This window comes from Poecile atricapillus, chromosome Z (genome assembly GCF_030490865.1).
Source record: "Poecile atricapillus isolate bPoeAtr1 chromosome Z, bPoeAtr1.hap1, whole genome shotgun sequence".
NCBI lineage: Eukaryota > Metazoa > Chordata > Aves > Passeriformes > Paridae > Poecile > Poecile atricapillus.
In genome coordinates this window covers 25,597,557-25,618,303 of record NC_081289.1, presented here as the reverse complement: position 1 = coordinate 25,618,303, position 20,747 = coordinate 25,597,557, and the positions used below count along the sequence as shown (strand labels likewise).

The following is a 20,747-nucleotide window of genomic DNA, read 5'->3' as shown; positions in this document are numbered from 1 at the left end:
ACTTCTGTGCTGTCACTGTTCAGACCCTTCTTGTGCAGCCGAGGGCAGACTTTAATGGTCCTCTCGCAAAGGGTGACCAACCAGACTGGATTCACAATGACCAGCGAGATGGACCCTTGATTGGTTTATATCCTGGAGAGAGAGGGGCAAAGAGCTGGGACTAATCCCACTGGGATAACGGCTTAAGAATAAAGCAACTGCTGAGGTGGAGCCCCTTTGCCAGAGGCAGCTGGAGCGAGAAAGCTCATCCCAGTGGCTCTAATCCTGTCATTCTGCTCTAGTTCAGGTCTTCCTTGTGACCCTGCACACCTCTGGTGCCCTAATGAGGAGGCAGATTTCTTGCCAATGCCTTACCAAAAGGCTCCCACATGCTTTTGCCTCTTGTAGCTCCAGGCAATGGGTGTGTTCATGTGGTGAGGGGGAGGAATGCTGAAGGAAATATTTGCTTGTTTTGCTATCTGCACATAGATACACGCATTTCCTTCCTGCTATAAAAGGCCCTCGGTTTTTGAGGGGGGACCTCATTCCTCCTCCCCTGTGCAGCCACTGGTGTGGAGGGAATAAACCACTGTCAGTGTGCTGCAGCCGTCTTACGTCTGCTGTTAAATGTGTCAGGCAAAAGAGCAGGTAGACAAAGTCCTTGCGAAGGCTGTTAATATAAACACTGAGTTTGATGAGTGTCATTAAGAAAAGGGTTGTTTTTTTTTCTGTGTGTGTTAACTAATCCAGTGTGAAGCAGCGTATGAGCCAATTAGATCAGGCTGGAGTTGGTAATTCTGTGTCACAAGCTCTTTTGTGTTTTTGGCATTTGTTTTGTTCCACACAGGAACAGAAACTGCAGTGTTTTTTCATGACACCAAATCGTGTTGGGACAGCTACTGCAGGGTGGAAGTTTTTATTATTAGGAGAATTATTTCAAACTCGCTTCCTCAACCTGACTTGGGCGATCACCCTGGAGACCTTAGCAAACCTCCCCCCTAAAACTTCAATGGATGCTGTAAATCTCTGCAAATCACCAGGCTGCAAGAAGAATAGCTTATTTTCATTGGGGAAGAAAAAAAACCCCCAAAAACAGAAGGATGAAGTAAGAAATATATTGCTGAAGATGTTCTGACTGGCTCACATACTGGACACTATGTGGGTAGGCAGTTTCAGCTTTGTAAATTTACTGTTCTTCCCAAAACACAGGGCAAAGCTTTACAGAGCACCCAGCTCACCATCTGTAACCACAGCTTGAGCTTTGTACCAATGGCATTTTAGCCACATAATCAGGAATTTATTGAATTCCTGCCCCGCCTCAGACTTTCCTAAAGCTATTTCTAGGCAGGGGCAAACAATGCAGTGCTGAGGCATATCTAGCCCAGCTCTCCACAGCACGGGCTCACTTGCCTTGGAGGGATCCCTCTGGCCTCTCAGTGCCATCGGTCACCCCACACTTCAAGGTCCTGCAGAAAACCAAGCAGCCTGCCACACTCTCTGGGCCGTGTGTGCTAAGCCTCTCATCTGGTGGTGGAAAGGACACGTGGCTCACCATCTGCTTGTTACTGATTTCCTGTGTGAGCCCGTGTGGTTTGGAAAGTTTTACCAATGCAACTATTTTGGTTAGGATTTGAAAAAAAACCAAACCCAAAACAACAAACCAAACCAACAATACAAGAACAACAGAAAAAAAAAAAAAACCCACCCAAACACTCCGGTGTCATTCCTAGTGTGAACTGAAGTGTGCCAGCAAGTGCTACTGGAAAAGCTGTTTTGGAAATGTAGCACCAGGCTTTAAGCACGTACAGTCTGGTGGGACTATGTATCTCCAGCAAACTGGGGTTGTCTTATACAGCTGCAGCTTCCCTCCAAAGCATAAGCTTTGCATCACTGTGCCTCCACACCCTGGCCAAAAAACAAGGATGGAATGTATTGCTCCTCTCAGGAGCTGCTGGGATCAGTTACCCAGCCCAGAGCTAAGGGTGGTCTTCTTGCTTGTGGAGTAGGCAAGCTCAGAGACTCTCCATGAAGGAGAACAGGTAATGGAGCTTGGAAAAAAATTAAGGAAATTAGTCACTTAGTCAGTCCAAGGACCTGCCCTTATTGCAGTACCTGTCAATTATTGAATTATTTATTTTTCCCTGGACTTGGGTGTCTGAGACTCTTCCGTGGGCAACCTAGGGTGAAGGTATTTCTTTGGCTGTTCTTGATGTGGGACCTGCTCTGTCTGATGTCTGAGTGCTCTGAGTCACAAAGCACTGCAGCCACTGCCCGTGGGGTCAGGGTGGGTGGAGGGAGAGGATTTCTTTGTCATCAGCCTTGAGTTGGTCTCTGTGTGAATGAGAGAAACCAACTCTTGCTTTGGGACTTTTATCAGGATTGTGAAGATCTTATCTTCTATCACCACATAATATCCAGCTCAGGAAATCTTTTCACTAGAGAGGGAAAGAGACAGACCTGAGCTGTTTTCAAGAGAATAACTAGGAGGCAAAAATTGACATGGCCTGAGTCAGAACATGACTTGGTTCCCAGCAGGCAGCCTTGCTTGTACTTGCTTTTCATCACTCAGCTGGATGCCTCTGGCTGGAGGTAAGGGCTGGAGACAGAGCTGTGCCCTGCTGCAGGTGGTCTTGGGTCACCATGTGCCCTCTGTGTGGGAGCTGTGCTTACAAGGGTGGGCAGGGGGCTGTTGGGACCCCTCCCAGGGAGGGTGAGTCAACAACAAATTCATGTGCTCAGGGTGTCAAGCAGGGCCTGTTGGGATGGATGCCGTCCAAGGGCAGTTTGTTGAAAGCCCCACGTGCATGCACGTGCCTGGTGTTTGCTCGATATCTGTGTGTATTTTGCAACAAAAAGGCTGTGTGCTCTGTGCATCACACAGATGCACTCTCAGTTCCCAGGTGGTGGTTGTGCTTGATCTTGAAAAGAACATAGCAGCATGGGGAAAGGGTCTCGTGAAAGCCTCCCTTCCCTCAAATCACCTTACTGAAACTGGTGCAGGAGCCCTGCCACTGGCCCTGGCCGAGAAACAAATGAAGATGTTCAGTTTGGGTGCAGCAGAATTCTTTAGGAAAGGGTGGCCCAGCTCATATATCTGCTTCTTCACTTATGTGTATGAGGAGAGGAAGGTTTCCTTGCAGAGGTGGGGTCTAGAAGTGGCAGTGGTGGGGTGCTAAAGGCACCTCCCTTTTCTGAGTGAGTTGGCAGGGGCAGGAGCAATGCATCCTTCATGTTGAGTTCAGAGCCCTGGAGAGGTGCACAGCAGTACTCTGGGCTACCCCGTGGGCTGACTCCAAGGCTGGGGAGAATCAGGGAACTCCCATTTCTTGTGAGCTTGATAATGCATCGGGAATTTCTTGTACAGAGCCTGTGCTGCATAGCCTGGCTATTGAGGTTTGACACAGCTGAGAGTGATGAAACGAGAGTGGAATGGGGTTGCTACAGAAAGTGAAAAACATCTTAGCCTTGAAGGGGGAGGCTTGATGTTGGTGTCCAGTTCCATCTCTCCCAGAGCCCTCTTTGTCCAGTGGTGTGCACAGATTTGGGCAACTGAGTACATGGCAGGTGTGGAGGGTACTCTGCAAACTCTTTGGGATGCTGTGTGGACACAGAGGTCCACTCCTGTGATTGCTGTGGCCACTTGGACCAGATGAGGGCTTCCCAGTATCCACTCCTGGCCTGGGCAACTCAGGGCTGGGTCAGGCCCAGGTTGCAAGCTCCTGCATGCCCTGGAGTACATCTCCATCACACTGCCCTGGGGTGTCTCCACACCCAGTTCCACCCACAGACACAGCTGAGGACTGGGGCCAAAATCTAGCCTGTGGGATCTCTTCTTGGCCTGGATCAGGCATCTTTCCAGCACTCTCAATTTTTTCCCCTTGCTTGGATCCCCTCACCTTCCAGAACCAGGCCTACAACTTGGGTGGCCTGGCTACAATTTCTGCGGCCCTGGAACCAAAGGAAGGCTCTTCTTATGAATCTCTTATTTGCAGCAGAGTGTGTGGGGGGGGGTGGGGGTGGGGGGCGGGATGGGGCTGTGCCTTGGCAAGGAGGAGACATCCATCCTGCCCGGGCAGGGTCCTGGACAAAGTGGGCACCCTCCTTCCCCCACCGGTCTGTCGGGTGCGTTTTGGGAGAGAAGTGGCTGGCGAGCCACATCCTTCCGGGGAGCAGCTCTATCCCGGGGCTAGGGACCGAGGCGAGTTTGAAGGACAGGACACACGCAGAGAAAAACCCTTCCCCTGCTCGCCCAGGTGGGCAGCAGCCGGAGGCTCTCAGAAACAGGGAGTGGCCGAGGGGGATCTGCCCCCGCGACCCCCGGAGGTGGGCAGAGCTACGCTCTCCATAGCCCGAGGGGTTGCCGGCTTCTTTCCAGCCGGCTGGACGAGGGAGGGAAAGAGAGCGAGGGAGGGAGGGAGGCAGGGAAAGAGGGTGGGAAAGCGCGGCGGGCTGGGGAGGGCGCTTCAGACACACCTGCCGGGGCGGCGCGGCGGAGCGCGGAGCGGAGCGGGGATGGCAGGTAAGGGGCGAGCCCCGGCCCGCAGCGGGCTCCCGGCGCCGGGGGAGCCCCGCTCGGCCCCCGCTGTCCCGGAGCCGGCGGCTGCTCGTCCGCATCGCCCCGGGACCTGAGTTTCGCACTGGCTCGGGAGTGGTGGTGGTGGTGGGGGATGTCTGCGCTTCTTATCCTCTTCCCCAGCCGCCTCCTCAGGAATGGCCTCCGGCTCGGCATTTCTCGAGGAGCGCCTTCAGACCGGCGAAAGGGAAGCGCTCCCTCCGCCCGCCGCGGGAGGGGGGTACCCCGGGCGGGAGCAGGGCTACCGCCTCTGGAACCTTCTGCCCACCCCTCCCCTTTCCTTCTCTCCCTCCCCTCGCCCTTTCCCTCCCTGCCGAGCCTGCCTGTCGAGAAGCTGGTGGAGGTTTGCGCAGCCGGCTTGAGTTTCTCGGAGAAAAGGGATAAATCTGCCGTGGAGTTTGGAACAGCTCAACTTCTGTGGCCTGCTGCTGCGTCCCCCTCCAGCATACTTGTGTCGATGTGGCAAGTCTCAAACGAGAGTTCAGTTTCTGCAAGAAACACTATTTTTAGTCAACCTAGAACAATACATATCTGTATTTGTATTTAGGCTTCTCAACTCCTTGGTGCAGAAAATGAGACACTCGGGAATCTTTCGTGGTGTCAGCAATTCTCTGTTCCTGCTATCTTTCATCCATCAGACCCCAAGCCTCCTGTGTTTGTATTTGGAGGATTAACTTCTGCATAGCTCTCTTAGACATCCTCCTTGTTGTGCTGGCTGTCAGTCTGCAATAGCATGATGTCATTTGCACCACGAGAAAGAAAAAAAACAAAACCCAACAGAACTCCACCCCCAAATTTCCAAAGAAAAGGAAAAAAGACTAGGACATTTCCTTCCCCCGTGGAACTTGAATTTCTGCCCTGCCCCTGGGGATGTTTGTGTGCCTGGGCTACCAAAGCTGGACTTAATGCTAGCACCAGAGCAGCAGGTAACCATGCACTGGTTGGAGGAGAAATGGCTTCTAAGTTTCAGGAGAACTTTGCTGTGCTTTGCCTTGACAGCTAAAAGGATTTGTGCTGGCCTGGGAAGCAGACTTCATTTCTTGAGTGAAAATAGATAACTGTTTGAGTTGATCCATCCATAGCTGGAGAAAGAGCACATTATGCATACCTGATCCATCACAGCCTGTAGGACTTAATGGAGAAGGTTCACCATGGCTCTGAGAGGTTTTGGCCCATTCACTTGAGGGGTTCTCTCTTGCTCTATTTGGTTGGCAGAGTGCTTGCCTTGTTGCTACATATTTTCAGGGCTCCTTACAGCTGTGTGGTAGAGACATGAAAGATAATGCTCATGTGATTCCCTGATGATTCCAGTACCTGTAGCCAGGTTTCTCTGTGGGATGGTGCTCTTGAGAACTTGTTTGGTCACCAATGCTTGGTGCACAGTGCCAGGGATTCATTTGCTGGATAGTTTCCAGCCCCAAGTATGAGAAAGCATGTCCCAGGCTGTGAAAACTCTTGGTCCTGAGAGTTTCATATTCTCAGGGATGGGACAAAAGGGATGGTGTGTGATGGCTGGGGGGATTTAAGAATGTTTGAGAGATAAGGATGATGTCTTCTCTAGACTTCCTACTGTATGCACTCCTAACTCCCTTATGCACCACTTGCCTTCTGCATATCTAAGGCTCTGGGTGGATGCTCAAGATCCTGCTGAACCCATTTGTATGTAAAATGTTTTCTATTGTATCTGAGTCCCATTTGCAAGACTAACGGATCATTTGCAGGATCATACCTCGGCTCATGTTCTCCATGCCTACTCATGCCTCCTACCTGCGCTCCTCAATCATTCCTCATCATCTTATCCTTCCCTTTTATCCTTCTAGCCATGGAGAATACATCTGTCCAAGCCAGCAGCCTCTCAGAGCAGGAGGAGGAAGAAGACACCCTCTGGGAGAAGATTGAGAGTGCGCGACACCAGCTGACCCGCTCTCTGAACCCCGCCAAGCTCACCCCGTACCTGCGCCAGTGCCGCGTCATAGATGAGCAGGATGAGGAGGAGGTGCTGAACTCGTGCCGATTCCCTTGCAAGAGCAACCAGACAGGTGGGACAAGACACAAACTTGCACTCAGATGGACCTGGTTTGGGGGGGATAACCAGAAACAGAGTGGATGCTACACACACTGCACTGCTCCCTCAGCTTTGTTGTTCTCTGAGGTGCTCTGTACCCAGGGCCTCCCCTCTGATCCTCTGTGGGCCTCCCCCTGCATGCACACAGAGGAGGGCAGCGCTCTCACCCCATTCTCTCTCTTCTAGCCATTCCCATTTTTGTGGCTGGAAGTAGAACTGATGGCGATGCTCTTTTCATATCGTGAAGTGGGGCTATGCAGCGTTCTCTCTGTTTTGCAGGGGATTCATCCTAGCTCTCTGTCTGTTCTTCCAGGTTACCTGATGGACATCCTTCGGCGCCGTGGAAAGCGAGGCTACGAAGCTTTCCTGGAATCCTTGGAGTTTTACTACCCTGAGCACTACACACGGCTCACGGGGAGGGAACCAGCCCAGCGCTGCTCTATGATCCTGGGTAGGAACAGGTGCTCTGTTCTCCCTTCAGCTGCTGCTTGCATGGGAAGGGACAGAAAACTGTGCGAGTTCACGTGCATAAAAACCTGGTTCATGCTGGCGGTGTGTGAGGAATCCTGACAGTTCTGTACTCTGGAACTGGCAGGGTGGGGGACATGTATACAGGTGTTACTGTAGTGCCATAAGCCTGGAACAACAAGGGCTGCAAACCCTCTGGAGATCTTGGCACCTCTTGGTGGCAAACAGAGCATTGGGAAAATCCATTTCTTAGGGTTACCCCTGTTTCAGCAGCCAGGAACAGGTTCTCCTTTGTCTCTCCCCAGATGAAGAAGGCCCTGAGGGGCTCACTCAGTTCCTGATGATGGAGGTGAAGAAGGTGAGGGCTCAACGGAAAGAGCACCTGCTGAAGGAGCACCAGCTCCAGGTGAAAAACCAGGCTTTGGAGCAAGAACAGGTCAGGCTGGAGCAGCAGCTGAAGGAGCTCCTGAAGGTGCAGGAACGTTGCCAGCGGCTGAGAGAGGAGTGGGACTCCAACAGCGTGGAGCTGCTGAGGCTGAAGGACGAGAACTACATGATGGCCATGCGCTACGCGCAGCTCTGTGAGGAGAAGAACGTGGCTGTGCTGCGGAGCAGGGACCTGCAGCTGCTGGTAGGATCCTGGGGAGCACAAGGTGGGCAGCGGGATGTGGTGGGGGTCTGATGGCCGAGAAGGATGCACATGGATGTCTGCACATGGTGGCTTGTGAGCACAGAGGAGCAGATGGCACACAGGATGTGTGTTGGGGATCCTGCCCTGCTCTTGATGGAAACATGCCCTGCAGAGAGGCTGAGACATGGGCACAGTGCAGGAGACAGCTGGAAATACATCACCAGCTCCTGCCAGCTGATTTAGTTGGAGGTACATCACTAGAGGATCCAGAAGCAGGGCTGATTGCCTTCCCTGGCGTCCCTTGATGCTCAGCCTGGCACCACGAGATGCCCTCTATGCTTGCTGCCCGGTGCTGCCTGCACTGCTCTCTGGGCAGCACAGGCAGGGAGCAGGCAGCTCACTCTCTCAAGCTGTATTTACTTTTTCCCCTTCAAGGGTTTGTGTTTTCCTCTCCCTAGAGAGGCCGGTGGCTGTGTAGCCACCCACACTGGGTGTGTGTGTGTGTGCTGCCTGGAGCTGCCCAGCCAGCCTTGCTGAGCTTAGGAGCCTTTTGGCCTGGACTCCAATCCCCCTGCCACTCCCCACCGCCTCCTCATGTCTCTCATGACGTTTGTAAGACTCATGCCCTGCATAGCTGCGGGAATTTGTGACACTGCACTCCAGCTGCCAAGCTCTCACCTCCTGCAAACATGCACCCATTTCCTGCCTGGGCAAGGAGAGCCCTACCTTGAACCTATTAATAACCCATATTTTTAAGTTCTCTGCTGCCTCCTGACATTCCCCTTACCAGTCTGGGCCTGGATCTCTCACACAGTCTTTCATACCTCATTCTGTTCTGCCAGTGGTAGGATCTTCCCCTAGCTTTTTTCTGGTATTCCTGCCAATGCCAGCTCCTCTGGGCCTCTTTGGAGCAGGGAGGTGAATCACTTTCAGGTAACCGTGGGGTGAAGAAATCCCCGTGGAAGCAGCGTCTCAGCTTGCCTTCCCCTCCTGACTCCTGGGTCCAGAAGTATCTGGTCCCCAAAACTCATTGTAGGTCTTTTGGGTAGATTCACAGAAGTAATTCAGTTCCTGAATCCCTTCTTGGCAATTTTGGCAGTGCTTCTTGGTGGCTTTGATAACTTTCTCCTGTTCCATTTCCTCTCAAAGCCTTACTTTCCTGTGAAACTGGTTCTCCGATCAGTCTGATCAGTTATTACAGTTCTAGCAGGACCTTTCTTATTCCTAAGTCTCTGACCTCTGCTGTCTCCTGTGACATGTTGGTGGAGGAGTGTGAGACCAGGCCAGGGAATGATGATGCCCCTGTAGAATGCATCAGCCTCCAGCAGCTTGAACCTCAAACACCTCCCAGGCCAGAGGTGGCCTCCCACACTGAGTAGCCTCCAGTGGATTTTTCTGCTGTGAATTGGTTTCTCAGCTGTCTAGGAGTCTGTCTAGGAGATACGCACAGCTGCTGGCCCTGGCAGTGCACCAGAGGTCCCAGGTCCACCCACGGTCAAGGCCAGCTGCATTGTGGATGCCCCAAGGTGGCAAGAAAGTTGTTGCACCAAAAGATGATCCTGAATTTGCTTATGCAAGTGTGTCTTCCTCCTTTCCCTGAGGGAGAAGCTTTTGTGTGCAGCTGTGCTGCTAATCTTGGCCCAGCAGTAGGATACTCCTTCACATGGTTCCCTGTGGTTGCCTCCTGTGCCTTACGTGCCTCCAGACCTGTTTTCTTCTCAGCACCTTCCTTGCTTTGCTCTCCTAACAAGGCAGAGGTGCAGGGCCATGTGTGTCAGACTGTTTCTTCCCTGGGTTGCAGGTGGACCAGCTGAAATGCAAAGTCTCCAGCCTGGAGGAGGAGTGCAGCCTGCTGCGGAAACAGGCATCAGCACTGCCCCAGCGAGAGGCGGAGGAGCGGGGCCACCCTGACACCGTGTCTGAGCTGTGGGCTGAGAACCAGCGGCTCACAGCATCGCTGCAGGAGCTGCAGGGCATGTTGCAGGTACCTGCCAGGGCAGGGCAGGCTCCAGGTCACCTCTTTTCCTGGGCCACCCCAAGTGCTGTTTACATCGCCACTGGAAAGATGGGGAAATCATTGCTTTGGGCTGGCCTGTCCCATCCTCTGAGCATATTGCTTGGCTGTGGTGGCTGCCAGTGCATCTGGGTAGTGATGGGTGCTTTTTTACAGCTCTGTAATTCTTGGTTGTGCTCACAAGTGTGACTTTGTGCCTTGTAGTGCACAGCAGATTGATGCAGGATGATGATGGCATTTGTGCCAATCTGCCAGTCACTGCCCTGGTCTGTTGCTCCCTTGGTGCTGGTGGTGCAGTGACAGAACCCTCTTGCCTCTCAGAAACCTGGCGAGGCCGCAGTTCCAGGCTCTGAGCAGATCCTCCTGGACATCCTGGAGCATGACTGGAAGGAAGCCCAAGACGACCGGCAGGATCTCTGTCAGAAACTCAACTCCCTGCAGAATGAGCTGCAGTGGGCCGAAGAGCTGAGGGATAAGGTAGAGCACTCATTACTGCCTCTGTCCCTGCACACCAAGCAGGGCCTGGAAGAGAGGGGAGGGAGGGGGCTGTAAAGCAGTTGCTTTCAGGAGATGCTCATTGCTTGCTGTTACCAGTACCTCCAGGAGGTGGAAGATCTGCAGCTGAAGTACCGGACGCTGCAGAAAGACTGTGATCTCTACAAGCATCGTATGAACACAGTGCTGCTGCAGCTGGAGGAGATCGAAAAAGAGCGGGACCAGGTAAATTGCTTTTCACAGGGCTCTGGATACCCTCTCCTTCCCCAGCAGATCTTGTCCAGCCATGCCAGGGTGGGAGGTGTGGATGAGCAGTGCAGTTCTGTGTCTTTTCTCGCTCTCAGTCTGGCTCCTTGCAGGCCATCCGGAGCCGTGATGGGGTGCAGCTGCAGTACTCCCAGAGCCTGATTGAGAAGGACCACTACCGCAAACGCGTGCGGGCTCTGGAGGAGGAGAGGGATGAGCTCCTAAGCAAGCTGAGCCAGGCAGAAGGGCTGAACAGCACGCTGCAGGCACAGCTGCAGCGGTGCCAAGGCGGCCGCAGCCTCAGCAAGGTGAGGGTGGCTAGAAGGAAGGGGAAAGAGGGAAGACAAAGGGGTCAGGACTGATTTCTGGGGGATTCAAATGGGATGATGGAGTCCCTTCTCTTCCAGATGTGCAGCTCTTCCTACTCCCTCTGCTCCAACCTCAGCAGCACCTGGAGCCTCATAGACAACCCTACAAATGGACTCATGGATACTCTGGGGACTTCTGTTACCCCATTCCCAGGGGATTCAGCCATCCAGAGCATGGTGAGTGCTTGACCACGTGAGGCTGGCCCTCAGCTGAGGCCAGTGGAGACACTGCTCAGGAAGGGCACACAGGCATTGGAGTGGCTTCATCATGGGGCTGTGACTTGGTGGATGACTGGTCATGGGGTGGTGTGTAAGGCATGAGCAGATCTCAGATGCAAAGCTCTCCGTCTCTAACAAACTGGCTAATACTGCCAGTTTCACACCAAGTGTGTGAGAATCCTTCATCCCATGTGACACCCTAGAAACCAACAGCCTTGTGTAAGATGCTATCTTTCCTAAAACACTGTTTAATTTATGCATGCTGGAGGAGAAATCCAGACTCTTTTAAACCCTGTAGCAGCGTGATATTATTTTTAAGGGAGTCAGTTTCTTTCCTTTGACTCCTTGAATTGTCATCCCAGAGCACCCTGAAAAGTGCAGTCCCATGGGTTACTCACACCTCTGGGTGTGTAGTGGCTGAAACAGAAATATAAGGACAAGGATTGGATAGTCTCTTCATCTGCCACTGCTCCCACAGCTTGTATTTTGCAAAATGATGGTGATGCAGTGTCATGGATCTCTGTCTGAGCTATCTGCTCGGGAAAACAAGGTGCCCCTGGGAGTTTGGAGGGATGTGGATTATCCTAAAGAGGGTTGTGGTAGCCAAGGAGCTGTTTGCTCCCCTGGCCTGAAGGGAAGGGAGGACTGGTGCTGGGTGTTGATGTTAGCAATCGTGTCTCTCACTCTGCCCAAGGACGGGACTCCCGACAGTGAGAAGGATATCAACCGCCTTTCCACCTTCCCCTTCCCTCCCTGCATCGGCTCCATCCTCCGTCGGCAGCGGGAAGAGAGGTGCATGCCCTACAAAAGGTGATTGCTGAGGCCTCTGTCTCCTCTGTGGGGTCTGTGGGATCCAGGGAGAGCTGCCTGGCAGGGTTAGGAGAGAACCTGGAGTGGGAACGGAGTGGAAAGGCTGGCTGGAAGCTGTGTGCTGGCTCCAGGGGTGCTTGGCGGTGGTGGGGAAGTCTGCAGAGCTGAGATTGAGAATGCGATGCAAACAGGCTTTGGAAAAGCTGCTGCCTTACAGATCCATTTTGTGTCTCCTTTGTAGCTTGTCCTGTGGCTCCTTTAGCAGCATTGAAGATGCAACAGGTACAAGGCTTTCCTCAGCGGGCTTAGCTAAAAAGAAGTGGGGGCTGTGGGGAGAGGGGTTGGACAGCTGAGCCTCCCTCACACCTCTGGTTTGTGCAGCTCATTGTGAGGGCTCTGAACCTGCAGCATGGTACTGTGGGCCCTCATGTGCCCCCGTGCCTTGTCAGGCACAGCAGCTGGAAAAGCTGGCTTTTCCTCTGCAGAGCAGGTAGCTATTTGCATCAGCTCTGTTTGACTTATGGAGAGCTGTTGGGGGGAGTAGGTAATAGAAGAGGGAATACCTTTGCCCTGGGGTGTTACTGGATACTCCCTTCATCTGCTACTACCTGTGTGATGGGTTTTAAGTCTCCTGGGGTGAAGCTCCTGGGGCTGGCAGGTCCTGTGGTGGGTGCTGGTGGCTGATCTCTGGGCACAGCCAGGTGGCCCTGGCTGCTGCTGCCTTCTGACCGAAATGCTGATGAAGGGAATGAAGATTTGCTTGTTCTCAGGAAACACAGGAAACCCTTTTCTTGAGGGTGACCATTCAAAGCCTCCCAGCAGCCTCAGTTTCCCAGTCAGATGCTAGAAAATGGTCAGGAGAGGATGGCAGACCCTTGCCACCCCCAGAACATGAACTCCCTGTAGCATTATAGTACAGGTAAAGTGCTCCCTCTCCCTTTTGCTCTTTTCTAGGCAGCAGTTTTCCTGGCACCTTGCTGGGGGCCTTCTCCTCTTCTTCCAGCAGCACCTACACCAGGGTGAAGTCGGAGATCTGCTTGTCCACGCTTTCCAGCCGCAAGGAGGTGACCAGGAGGTGACTGCTACTCTCTGAGCTGGGCACTCTCTGGTGGTGCTTGAGGGGGCATTTTGTGGTGCCAGGGACCACACTTGGGAGACCCAGCCTTTCTGCCCCTCCCATTACAGGCCCTTTCTTGCTATTGGGAGGAAGATCCTATAGTCCTTGCTTCCTAGCAGGACTTCAATTTTTTGCACTGTCCTATTGTTTATGGCAGGGGTGGAGATGTTGCTCTGGGCTGGACATGCACCTGTGGGAGCCCATCTTGGTTTGGTGACGGGGCTGGTGGGATAGAAGGGGCTGTGGGGGCTTTTTAAGTTCTGTGTGCCCTGGTGATGGGCACGCTGTGAGTCATGAGCTCTGTGCTGCAGTAAACACCCTGTAGCTGTACACAAGGCATGGGGGACTAAGGTTTTCCCTTAGAAAAGGCAATAAACCTCAGTTTCCAGACTTGGTATTTGTTCTTTCCAGGTCACTGGTGGTACAGCTCACTAGTGTGGGTCATCCTAGCAAGCCCTCACCGCAGGAGAAGAGGCTTGGAGCAGACATCTCCATCCTTGGGGGGAACAGGACAGGAATTTATGTCCAGTGGGTCAAGCCGGGCTCACAGGTTGAAAAAGCGGGACTCAGGGAAGGGTGCCGGCTCATTGAGGTGAGTCTGGGAATGGGCTCCTTTTGTGGGTTTGCAAAGCACCTGAGATGATGCAAGGAGTGTGGAGTGATCCCCAGTTCAAGATGACCTCTACTCAGCTTGAAGTCCACCTCCGTTTCTCTTATTTTCCAGGACTGCTCCCTGTCTAGAGCTTTACACAGCACAAACACCCACCCAGGTCTCATGGCACTTGAGTGTACCTGTGCATGTAAAAATGCCAAGCCCTTCTGAAACCCTTCCTTCAGCTGTGGGAAGGGAGAAACAAAAAGGAGCCACACAATTAAGATGGTAGTACGGCTTTGTGTCCCTCAAGTTGTCTATCACCTTGTAGTTTTTCAGAGCAGTTTGCATCCTGCACATGCCCATTGCAAACCAATCAATTCTGGAGAAGTTTTCTTAGGCCTCTGTGACCCTCCTGAGCTATAGAGAATAATTGCTCTGAAGAAAGCTCCTGGAAGGAGAGAAGGGCATTTGTTTTACCAAGAATGACACCACATGAATTACAGCTGCACTACTTGAATTAATATGCCACCTGTAGCTGAAAACAAACCAGTGCTCCTGCTCCCACACACGTTCACGCACACACACATTTCCTTTCACAGCAGCCCACCATCCAGACGGTGGGTGATGGTTGGTAGCAGGTATTTCAGAGGCAGAGGAGGGCGCCAGAGTCAGACTGAGGATGCCTTGTCCTCAGATATAGCTTTTTCCAGACCTGCCTCTCTCTGTAACACCTTTTGTGTAACCCTGATGGGTGAGGGAGCCTGGGGGTACGTGCTCTTCCAGCCCTTAAATCTAACGGCATCGAGTCCTTGCTAGTTGAGGGTGCCATTGCTGAAGGAAGAGGTGCTTTCCCTGGAGAACTGCACACGGGAGGTTGCCTACCTGAGCCTGCTGCACTGGGATGAGCCATCCAGTCTCATCTTTCAGCTTGACCTAGAAGGTAAGGTGCTGGCAGCTGGGTCACCTTTGAACTTGAGCTCTCTGCCTCCCTTTCTAGAACCTCCACTCAAACCTGGAGATTAATCTCAGTTATTCTCTCTCCTCTCCTGTTTGGTCTTAGGCCACCATGTCAGACACAGGGGTTGGCTGTAGCTCCAGTAGCTTTCCCTCTCTGGTGTGACTTGTGCATCCTCTGTTATGGGACAGAAGTACAGACCTTCTGTCTGTTTGCCTCCTCTGCACCCTAAGCCCAATCCAGAGCATCACAACTGTGCCTGGGGACTTGGCTTTCTTATTGGTGACTGTTGTCTACTGCGTCCCACCTGTGCTGACCTGTGCTTTATGCTCCAGGATACCGGCCTCTGCGGGCAGCCCTGGAAGAAGGCAAGAAGTTTTCTGGAGACTCGTTCTACGTCCGCTCCAACGTGTCCCTGCTGGAGCCGTCGGACCCTTACGCGCTGTGCGTGAAGTGCCGGGAGATCCTGCACGTCACCGACACCATGCACAAAGGGCGGCTGGAGTGGTACTGCTCTCGCGTCGATCCCTTGACCATGCGGGACCTGGACAAGGGCACGGTGCCCAACTACAGCAGGTAACCAGGAGGGAGGCTGGCAGGGGGTTCCTGCCCCGTATGGCTGTGCTGGCCATGCCCTAGTGGTCCTGGGGATGGAGACTGGCCTCTCGATGGTGTAGGATGAGTAAGTGTGGTACGGGGACCAATGTGGTGGTGTTTGGGAGCCCTTGAGGGACTGGGAGGTTGAGTGAGGGCTTTGATATGCCTGTGCTTCAGCAGGTCTGTGGGACTGGTGAGGAGGATCCCAGCAGGCTGTGGTCCCTGGGGCTTCTGGAGTTGTTTGAGTGTAAGCTCTCCATCTTTTCAGGGCTCATCAGCTTTTGAAGATCCAGGAGAAGCGCCAGATGCCCGGGCAGCAGAGAGGCCACAGAAATACTGTAAGCCAAAGAAATGGGTGATGAGAGCCGTGTGTGTGTGTGCCCATGGCCATCTCACCACCGCAGAGACAATCTGCCCCACTCTGTTGGTAAACCAACTTGTGTAGAGGTGGAAGATGGGTTAGCAAGCAAAGCTTTTAGGCCAGGCAGTGTTACTCCTCTGTGGCTGCTTTTCTACCACTTTACCACTTCCCAGACTGAACCTAACAGGTGGCAGACCTAATCCCTTGCTTTTTGTAAGGGTGCTCCATCCTTTTTGCCAGAGGGTGTTCTGCAGCTGGTTCTGCATGTGTGTGAAAAGGGCAGTGCTCGCCGTCTAATTGCCCTCACTTTCTCCTCAGCTAAAGAAACGGGCCTTGGGCCAACTGCGCTTGGTGAAATCCAAACCACAGAGGAGCCCAGAACAGCCCCCCCAGCAGCTGTGGCTGGACCCCTGCTCAGGTGAGCTGTTAGCCCTGTGCCCTGTCACCCTTGGAGACTCAGTTGTCCCCTGATCATCCAACGTTTTGTGAAAAATAAACTGCTGTGTAAGTCAAGGGAGTCCCAGAAAACAGGCAAGGGGTCTACATCTAGCATATCTGTCCATGAGTGAGTGTTGCAACCAAGGTAGGGTCTCTCCTGGGACATAAGATGGTTTGGTAGGTGCCTCCATGATTCAGGATGAGGAGGTGGTACAGGACAATGGGATGGTCTGGTCTCCTGCACTCTCACCTTTGGCTTTCTCTTCCTCAATGCTGTCTTCCAGACCCTGACACAAACCTGAAGCCTTACAGCCTGGTGCGCCCTGTGGTGGTCAAGATGCCTCGTCCTGTGGTGCTGTCCCCAAGCTGCATTGCACCACGGCTCATCAGGAACCTGCTGGACCTGCCCACCTCTCGCCTGGACTTCCATGTGTGCCCAGCAGGTAGGCAGCAATACGTGGCTGCTCAGGCCATTTCAGTGAGGAGCTGCTCTTTTCTTGGAAGGTTGAGTTATGGTCTCATGGGAGTCTTGGAAAACCCATGAGATCTCTCTTCAGAGGGTAGGTGTGGGAATCTCTCAGTCTTCCCGTATAATACCTGTTGACAGATCACTTTTTTGGGCTGAGTGTCTGCAAGATATTCCCTGCTGTTTTTAACTGTTTCCTATCCCTTTGGCCCACAGGGAAGCCAGCCCTCCCTTCTGGTAGCCTGAGGCATGGGGATCTCTCTTCCCTTGGGTGGGTGGTGGTGTAGCATTGCCTTCCTGCTCTGGGTGGCTCTTCCCACAGGTGGAAACCCTGGCTGATGTGGGATCTGCAGGCTGACTTCTTGCCAGCTCTTCCTGCTCAAGGAATGGGAGGATCCAACCTTAGGGCTGTTATCCTGTTCCTTCTGCCAGCAGATGTGAGGCTGACACACAGCTGAAGAGGCTGCTGGGGAAAGGTTATTTCTCCCACAGGGAATGTTCAGAGAGGACAACTCCCTCTTTCCTCCTTCCTCCTCACTCCTCCAGTCCGCCCTTTTCCCAGTGTTTAGAGTTCTCCTTTTGCCAACTGCAGGACTGAAAAATTAGTTGGTTTACTTGTTTGCAGGGTAATGATGGAGGTAGTGAAAAATCTCTGGTTTGCTGAAGGATGGCTCTGAAAATTTTGGCTGCTGGGCTTCTCAGCTGAGTGACTTGGCCATATATCCTGTCCTGCTGAGCCCTCTGCAGGGTCCCCCTCACACTGCACGGGGGACCTGCTTCCAAGCTTTTACTGCAACTGGGAATTTTCACTGGGGGCAAAAACTTCATTTTCCCCTGATAGTTTCGCCTGCTGTGAGGGAAGGAAAATAATCCACGAACCCCAAGCTGTTTCTCTTTTGTTTGCTGCCTGTATTTTCTTCCGATCCTCCAGGAGAGTATGCTGCCTGCAAAGGAAACACGGCTTTGCAGGATCCGGGTCTGCCTGGGAATTACTGTGCCACCAGGCAGAGTATGCCCAGCCAGCCTGGGCCCTGGGATAACTGGAACATGCTCTGGATGCAGTTCCAAACATGCCTTCTGCTAAAAATATTACTTTATTTCTATCGTAGGGACAAGCAGCTCCTAAAAGCCTTTTTATGATGCCTCCTCATGTTTCCATGGCAGTGTGGGCATCTGCCTAGAGCAGCATGGTGGGCAGGTGAAGCTTGGCACCTGCCTCAGCCACACTGGCATGCAGGGCCTGTGTCTGCCAAGCCAGGTCTGGGTGTGTGTGTTGGGTCAGCCTCTGCTGGGAGTTCACCTGGCTGTCCTTGCTTTGACCATGGCTCTTCACAGCTGGCTCTGCCCCCAGTTCTCTGTCCCAGCATCACCTCTGCTTTCCTGGCACTGGCTGCTTTGTGCTGTCCTGCCTCTGAGCAGGCTGCCACCAGTAAAAGGAGGTTCAGCCCATTTTCCTCCCACTCTGCCAGCATACACCCACTCCTCTTGCTTCCCCAGCCGTGGTGCTCACTTACAGGAGCCTAATATAAGCCTGTGTAGCACTCAAACCCTGCAGAAAACCTATCTGGCAAGATAAAGTGGTTATTTTTCTGCCATGCTCTGTTAGGGAGGGGTTGGGACAGTGTGGCAGTGGGGAAGTGGGTGGGTAATGTCTGTGAGCCAGCTAAGGCTGCTGTGGTACAACACAAGGTGCTGCTCTTGCCATGCAGGGTGTCTTCAGCTGTGATATCTCGCTTGTTCCCTACCAGAAAGCTGCAGGAGATCCATGCCAAAGTGTGATGCTGTATAATTAGCCTTGCTCTCCAGAATCCATAAACACTGAACTTGACAAGCACCAGCACAGCAGCAAACGTGTGGGATCTGAGGTAGAAAGTCTGTGCAAGAGGAAGAGGGGGCTGACATCTCTCTCTTCCTATTTCCTCTTGGCTTGCAGACAAGCTGGCAGGAGGGGATCCCAGTGCAATCCATGCTCAGGAGCACCCTGTGTCTAGAACTTCCCCCCAGGACCAGAGGGAGAGTGGACGAATCCACATGATCCGGGAGGCAATGGAGAAGGTGCTGAGCCTTTTGGTGGGGGGAGAAAGGGCCAGGATGGGGCACCTCATTCAGACTGGAGAAGGGAAGGAGGTAGCTGAATGGGGGAAGAGGGAGAGTGGTGTGGTGACAGAGAAGGAGCTGCTTGCTTGGGGGCTGTGTAATTTGGAGAGTGTTGTGGGTCGAGGTGCTGTGGAGTTGTGGAGCAGCAGATAGGGACATTTCCCTGAGTCTCTGATGAGCTCAGATAAAATAAATGGCAAACAGGGATTTGTGGGGGAGGCAGTGGGACATGCCATACTCAGAAGTGACCTCCCTGCTCTCACATTCCTCATGTTCAAGGTGGCAACAGCTCTGCTCGGAGCAGAAATGTGAGGCTGTGGGTGACAGCGATGACAAAGGGGATGTGAAGATGAGCTGTGGCTGAGAGAGGGGTCCAGTGAGCCCTTGGGTTGGACTGGCAGTGATGGAGTGGGTGACCCTGCTCTTTAATTCTCCCCTTTTCTATTGGCACTGTCCATAAATCTCACTTTTAATGGAATTAGTATTGGAAAAGCAATGATATTGCACAGTATGGGGTTTGATTTAATGTAACTGTCAGGGGCTGGGGTTATTTTTTCTCCATTTAAATCAGTAAATCTATTCAATTTCCTTTCCAGAATAAACACTGCCTGCTAGAGCTGGGAGTTGAGGGTGTGAGGGATCTAATTAAAAGTGAAATATACCCCATTGTTATCCACGTCGAGGTCACTGAGAAGAACGTCAGAGGGCTCAGGTGATGAAAGACGGCGTGGCATGGATGGAGGATGTCACGGGAGGAGAGGGAAGCCCTTGTCTCTGTTCAGAGACAAGGATCAGGCGAGAGCACTGGATGTGTGTGCTGGGGTTGGTGCTGTGAGGGGAATAATTGGCTTTCTGTATGTGTGAGCGCATTGCTGGGTGTTTTTTCCACCCCACCTCTCTGTGCCAAGGGTAGCATTTGTCCCTGTGTTTTCCGTAGGAGCTTGCTGGGGAAGGCGGGCCAGCGGGACTCGGAGGTGCTGAAGGTGTGCCGTGGTGTGGAGCGGGCTCTCCACGCCCTGCCGTGCTCCTGGGCCCGAGTGGAGCCCCACGCCTGGAGCCACGCCGAGGAGCTGCCCAAGGTGGTTCGTGGATGCATCTTCCAGGAGCAAACCCGCCCGCTGTGGATTGAGGAGGGCAGTGACTGAGGGGGAGTGGTGGGGGGGTAGCCACCTACTGTCCCCAAGAGCTGCTCTCAGAGGTCCCTGCCTTCCCAAGCCCCTCCAGGTGGAGTGTTCTTCCTCCCTGAGGGGAGGCTGGTAGCTAAGGCCCCCAGGGTAGCCTTTCTTGTCCCCTTGATGGCCAGCAAGAGCCAGGAAGTAACAGATAGTGCCTCCCCTGTCTGAGCTTCCTGTATTCCATTGGAGAGACATCTTGCACCGTCATGATGGAAACCACCCCTGTGGGCTGTTCCCTGGCACCGTGGGCTGCCCTTGTACAGGGTCAGATTGACAGACAGGGAACGTAGGGAGGGAACTGTGTGGGGTCAGGCTGCCTAGGAGCATTTCTCACACACATTGGAAGCTCTTCTCCCGTCACCACCATCTCCCCTGCCCAGTGGCACTGTGTGCTCCGGGTCCTCTCTTCCCATCTACCTCACCTCTGGCCCCAAGGCACAGGGCACATGGCTCATCTTCCTGTGACCCACTGCGGCTGGAGTGACACTAAGGTTTCAACAAACCCTCGTTTCATAGGAGCTTTACTCTTTATTGCTTGTAAATTATTAATGGAGCCTTTCACTGGCAAACTGCCCGTAAAGGAGAATTAAATACCATTCATAATGGGAATAGGTGGCAGGCTGTGGGCTTGTCTGTTACTGGGAAGGCATGGGTGATGCACAATGGGATCTTTTGCTCCTCCTTGAGGTGAGACCCAACTGCCCAGCCCTCCAGGGGAAGGAGGGAGCACTGCCATTGCTGTTGTAGGGCAGCAAGAAGTGTGGGGAGGGGACAGGCTAAGTGTGCCACAGACTATGTCCTCTCCCGTTTCTATCTGGCCCCTGGTTTTCAGCCCCTTGCCTCTCCCCACCACTGATGTTGGTCAGGGTGCTTTAGGAAAGTAAGGGCAAAACTCACTTGAGTTTTGAATTGTGTCTGGCTGGGTCCCTAGAGCTTTGCATCCCTCCGTGCCCTGGTTAGTGTGAAGTGACAAGCCAGCTACTTCCCCCTCCTGGGGGACAACAAGGAGACTGAGCCCAGCCATGCTGCTAGGAGAAAGGGGGACAGTGCCCCTGCAAGGTGGGGTTCTCACCCTCAC

General features: G+C 53.2%; 1 protein-coding gene across 1 annotated transcript; it reads left to right on the top strand.

Annotated features, from left to right (window-relative positions):
* The first annotated feature begins 6,308 nt into the window (after positions 1–6,308).
* LOC131592821 (caspase recruitment domain-containing protein 10-like) lies at positions 6,309–20,450 on the top strand. Its single transcript, XM_058864614.1, has 20 exons — positions 6,309–6,591; positions 6,931–7,068; positions 7,391–7,716; positions 9,518–9,700; positions 10,052–10,207; positions 10,325–10,450; positions 10,585–10,779; positions 10,879–11,016; positions 11,753–11,868; positions 12,110–12,150; positions 12,823–12,943; positions 13,397–13,577; positions 14,397–14,520; positions 14,871–15,111; positions 15,401–15,470; positions 15,812–15,911; positions 16,216–16,374; positions 18,331–18,452; positions 19,091–19,206; positions 19,432–20,450. The coding sequence occupies exons 1-20, from the start codon at positions 6,309–6,311 to the stop codon at positions 19,637–19,639; spliced, it is 3,144 nt and encodes a 1,047-aa protein (XP_058720597.1). The 3' UTR covers positions 19,640–20,450.
* Positions 20,451–20,747: the final 297 nt, after the last annotated feature.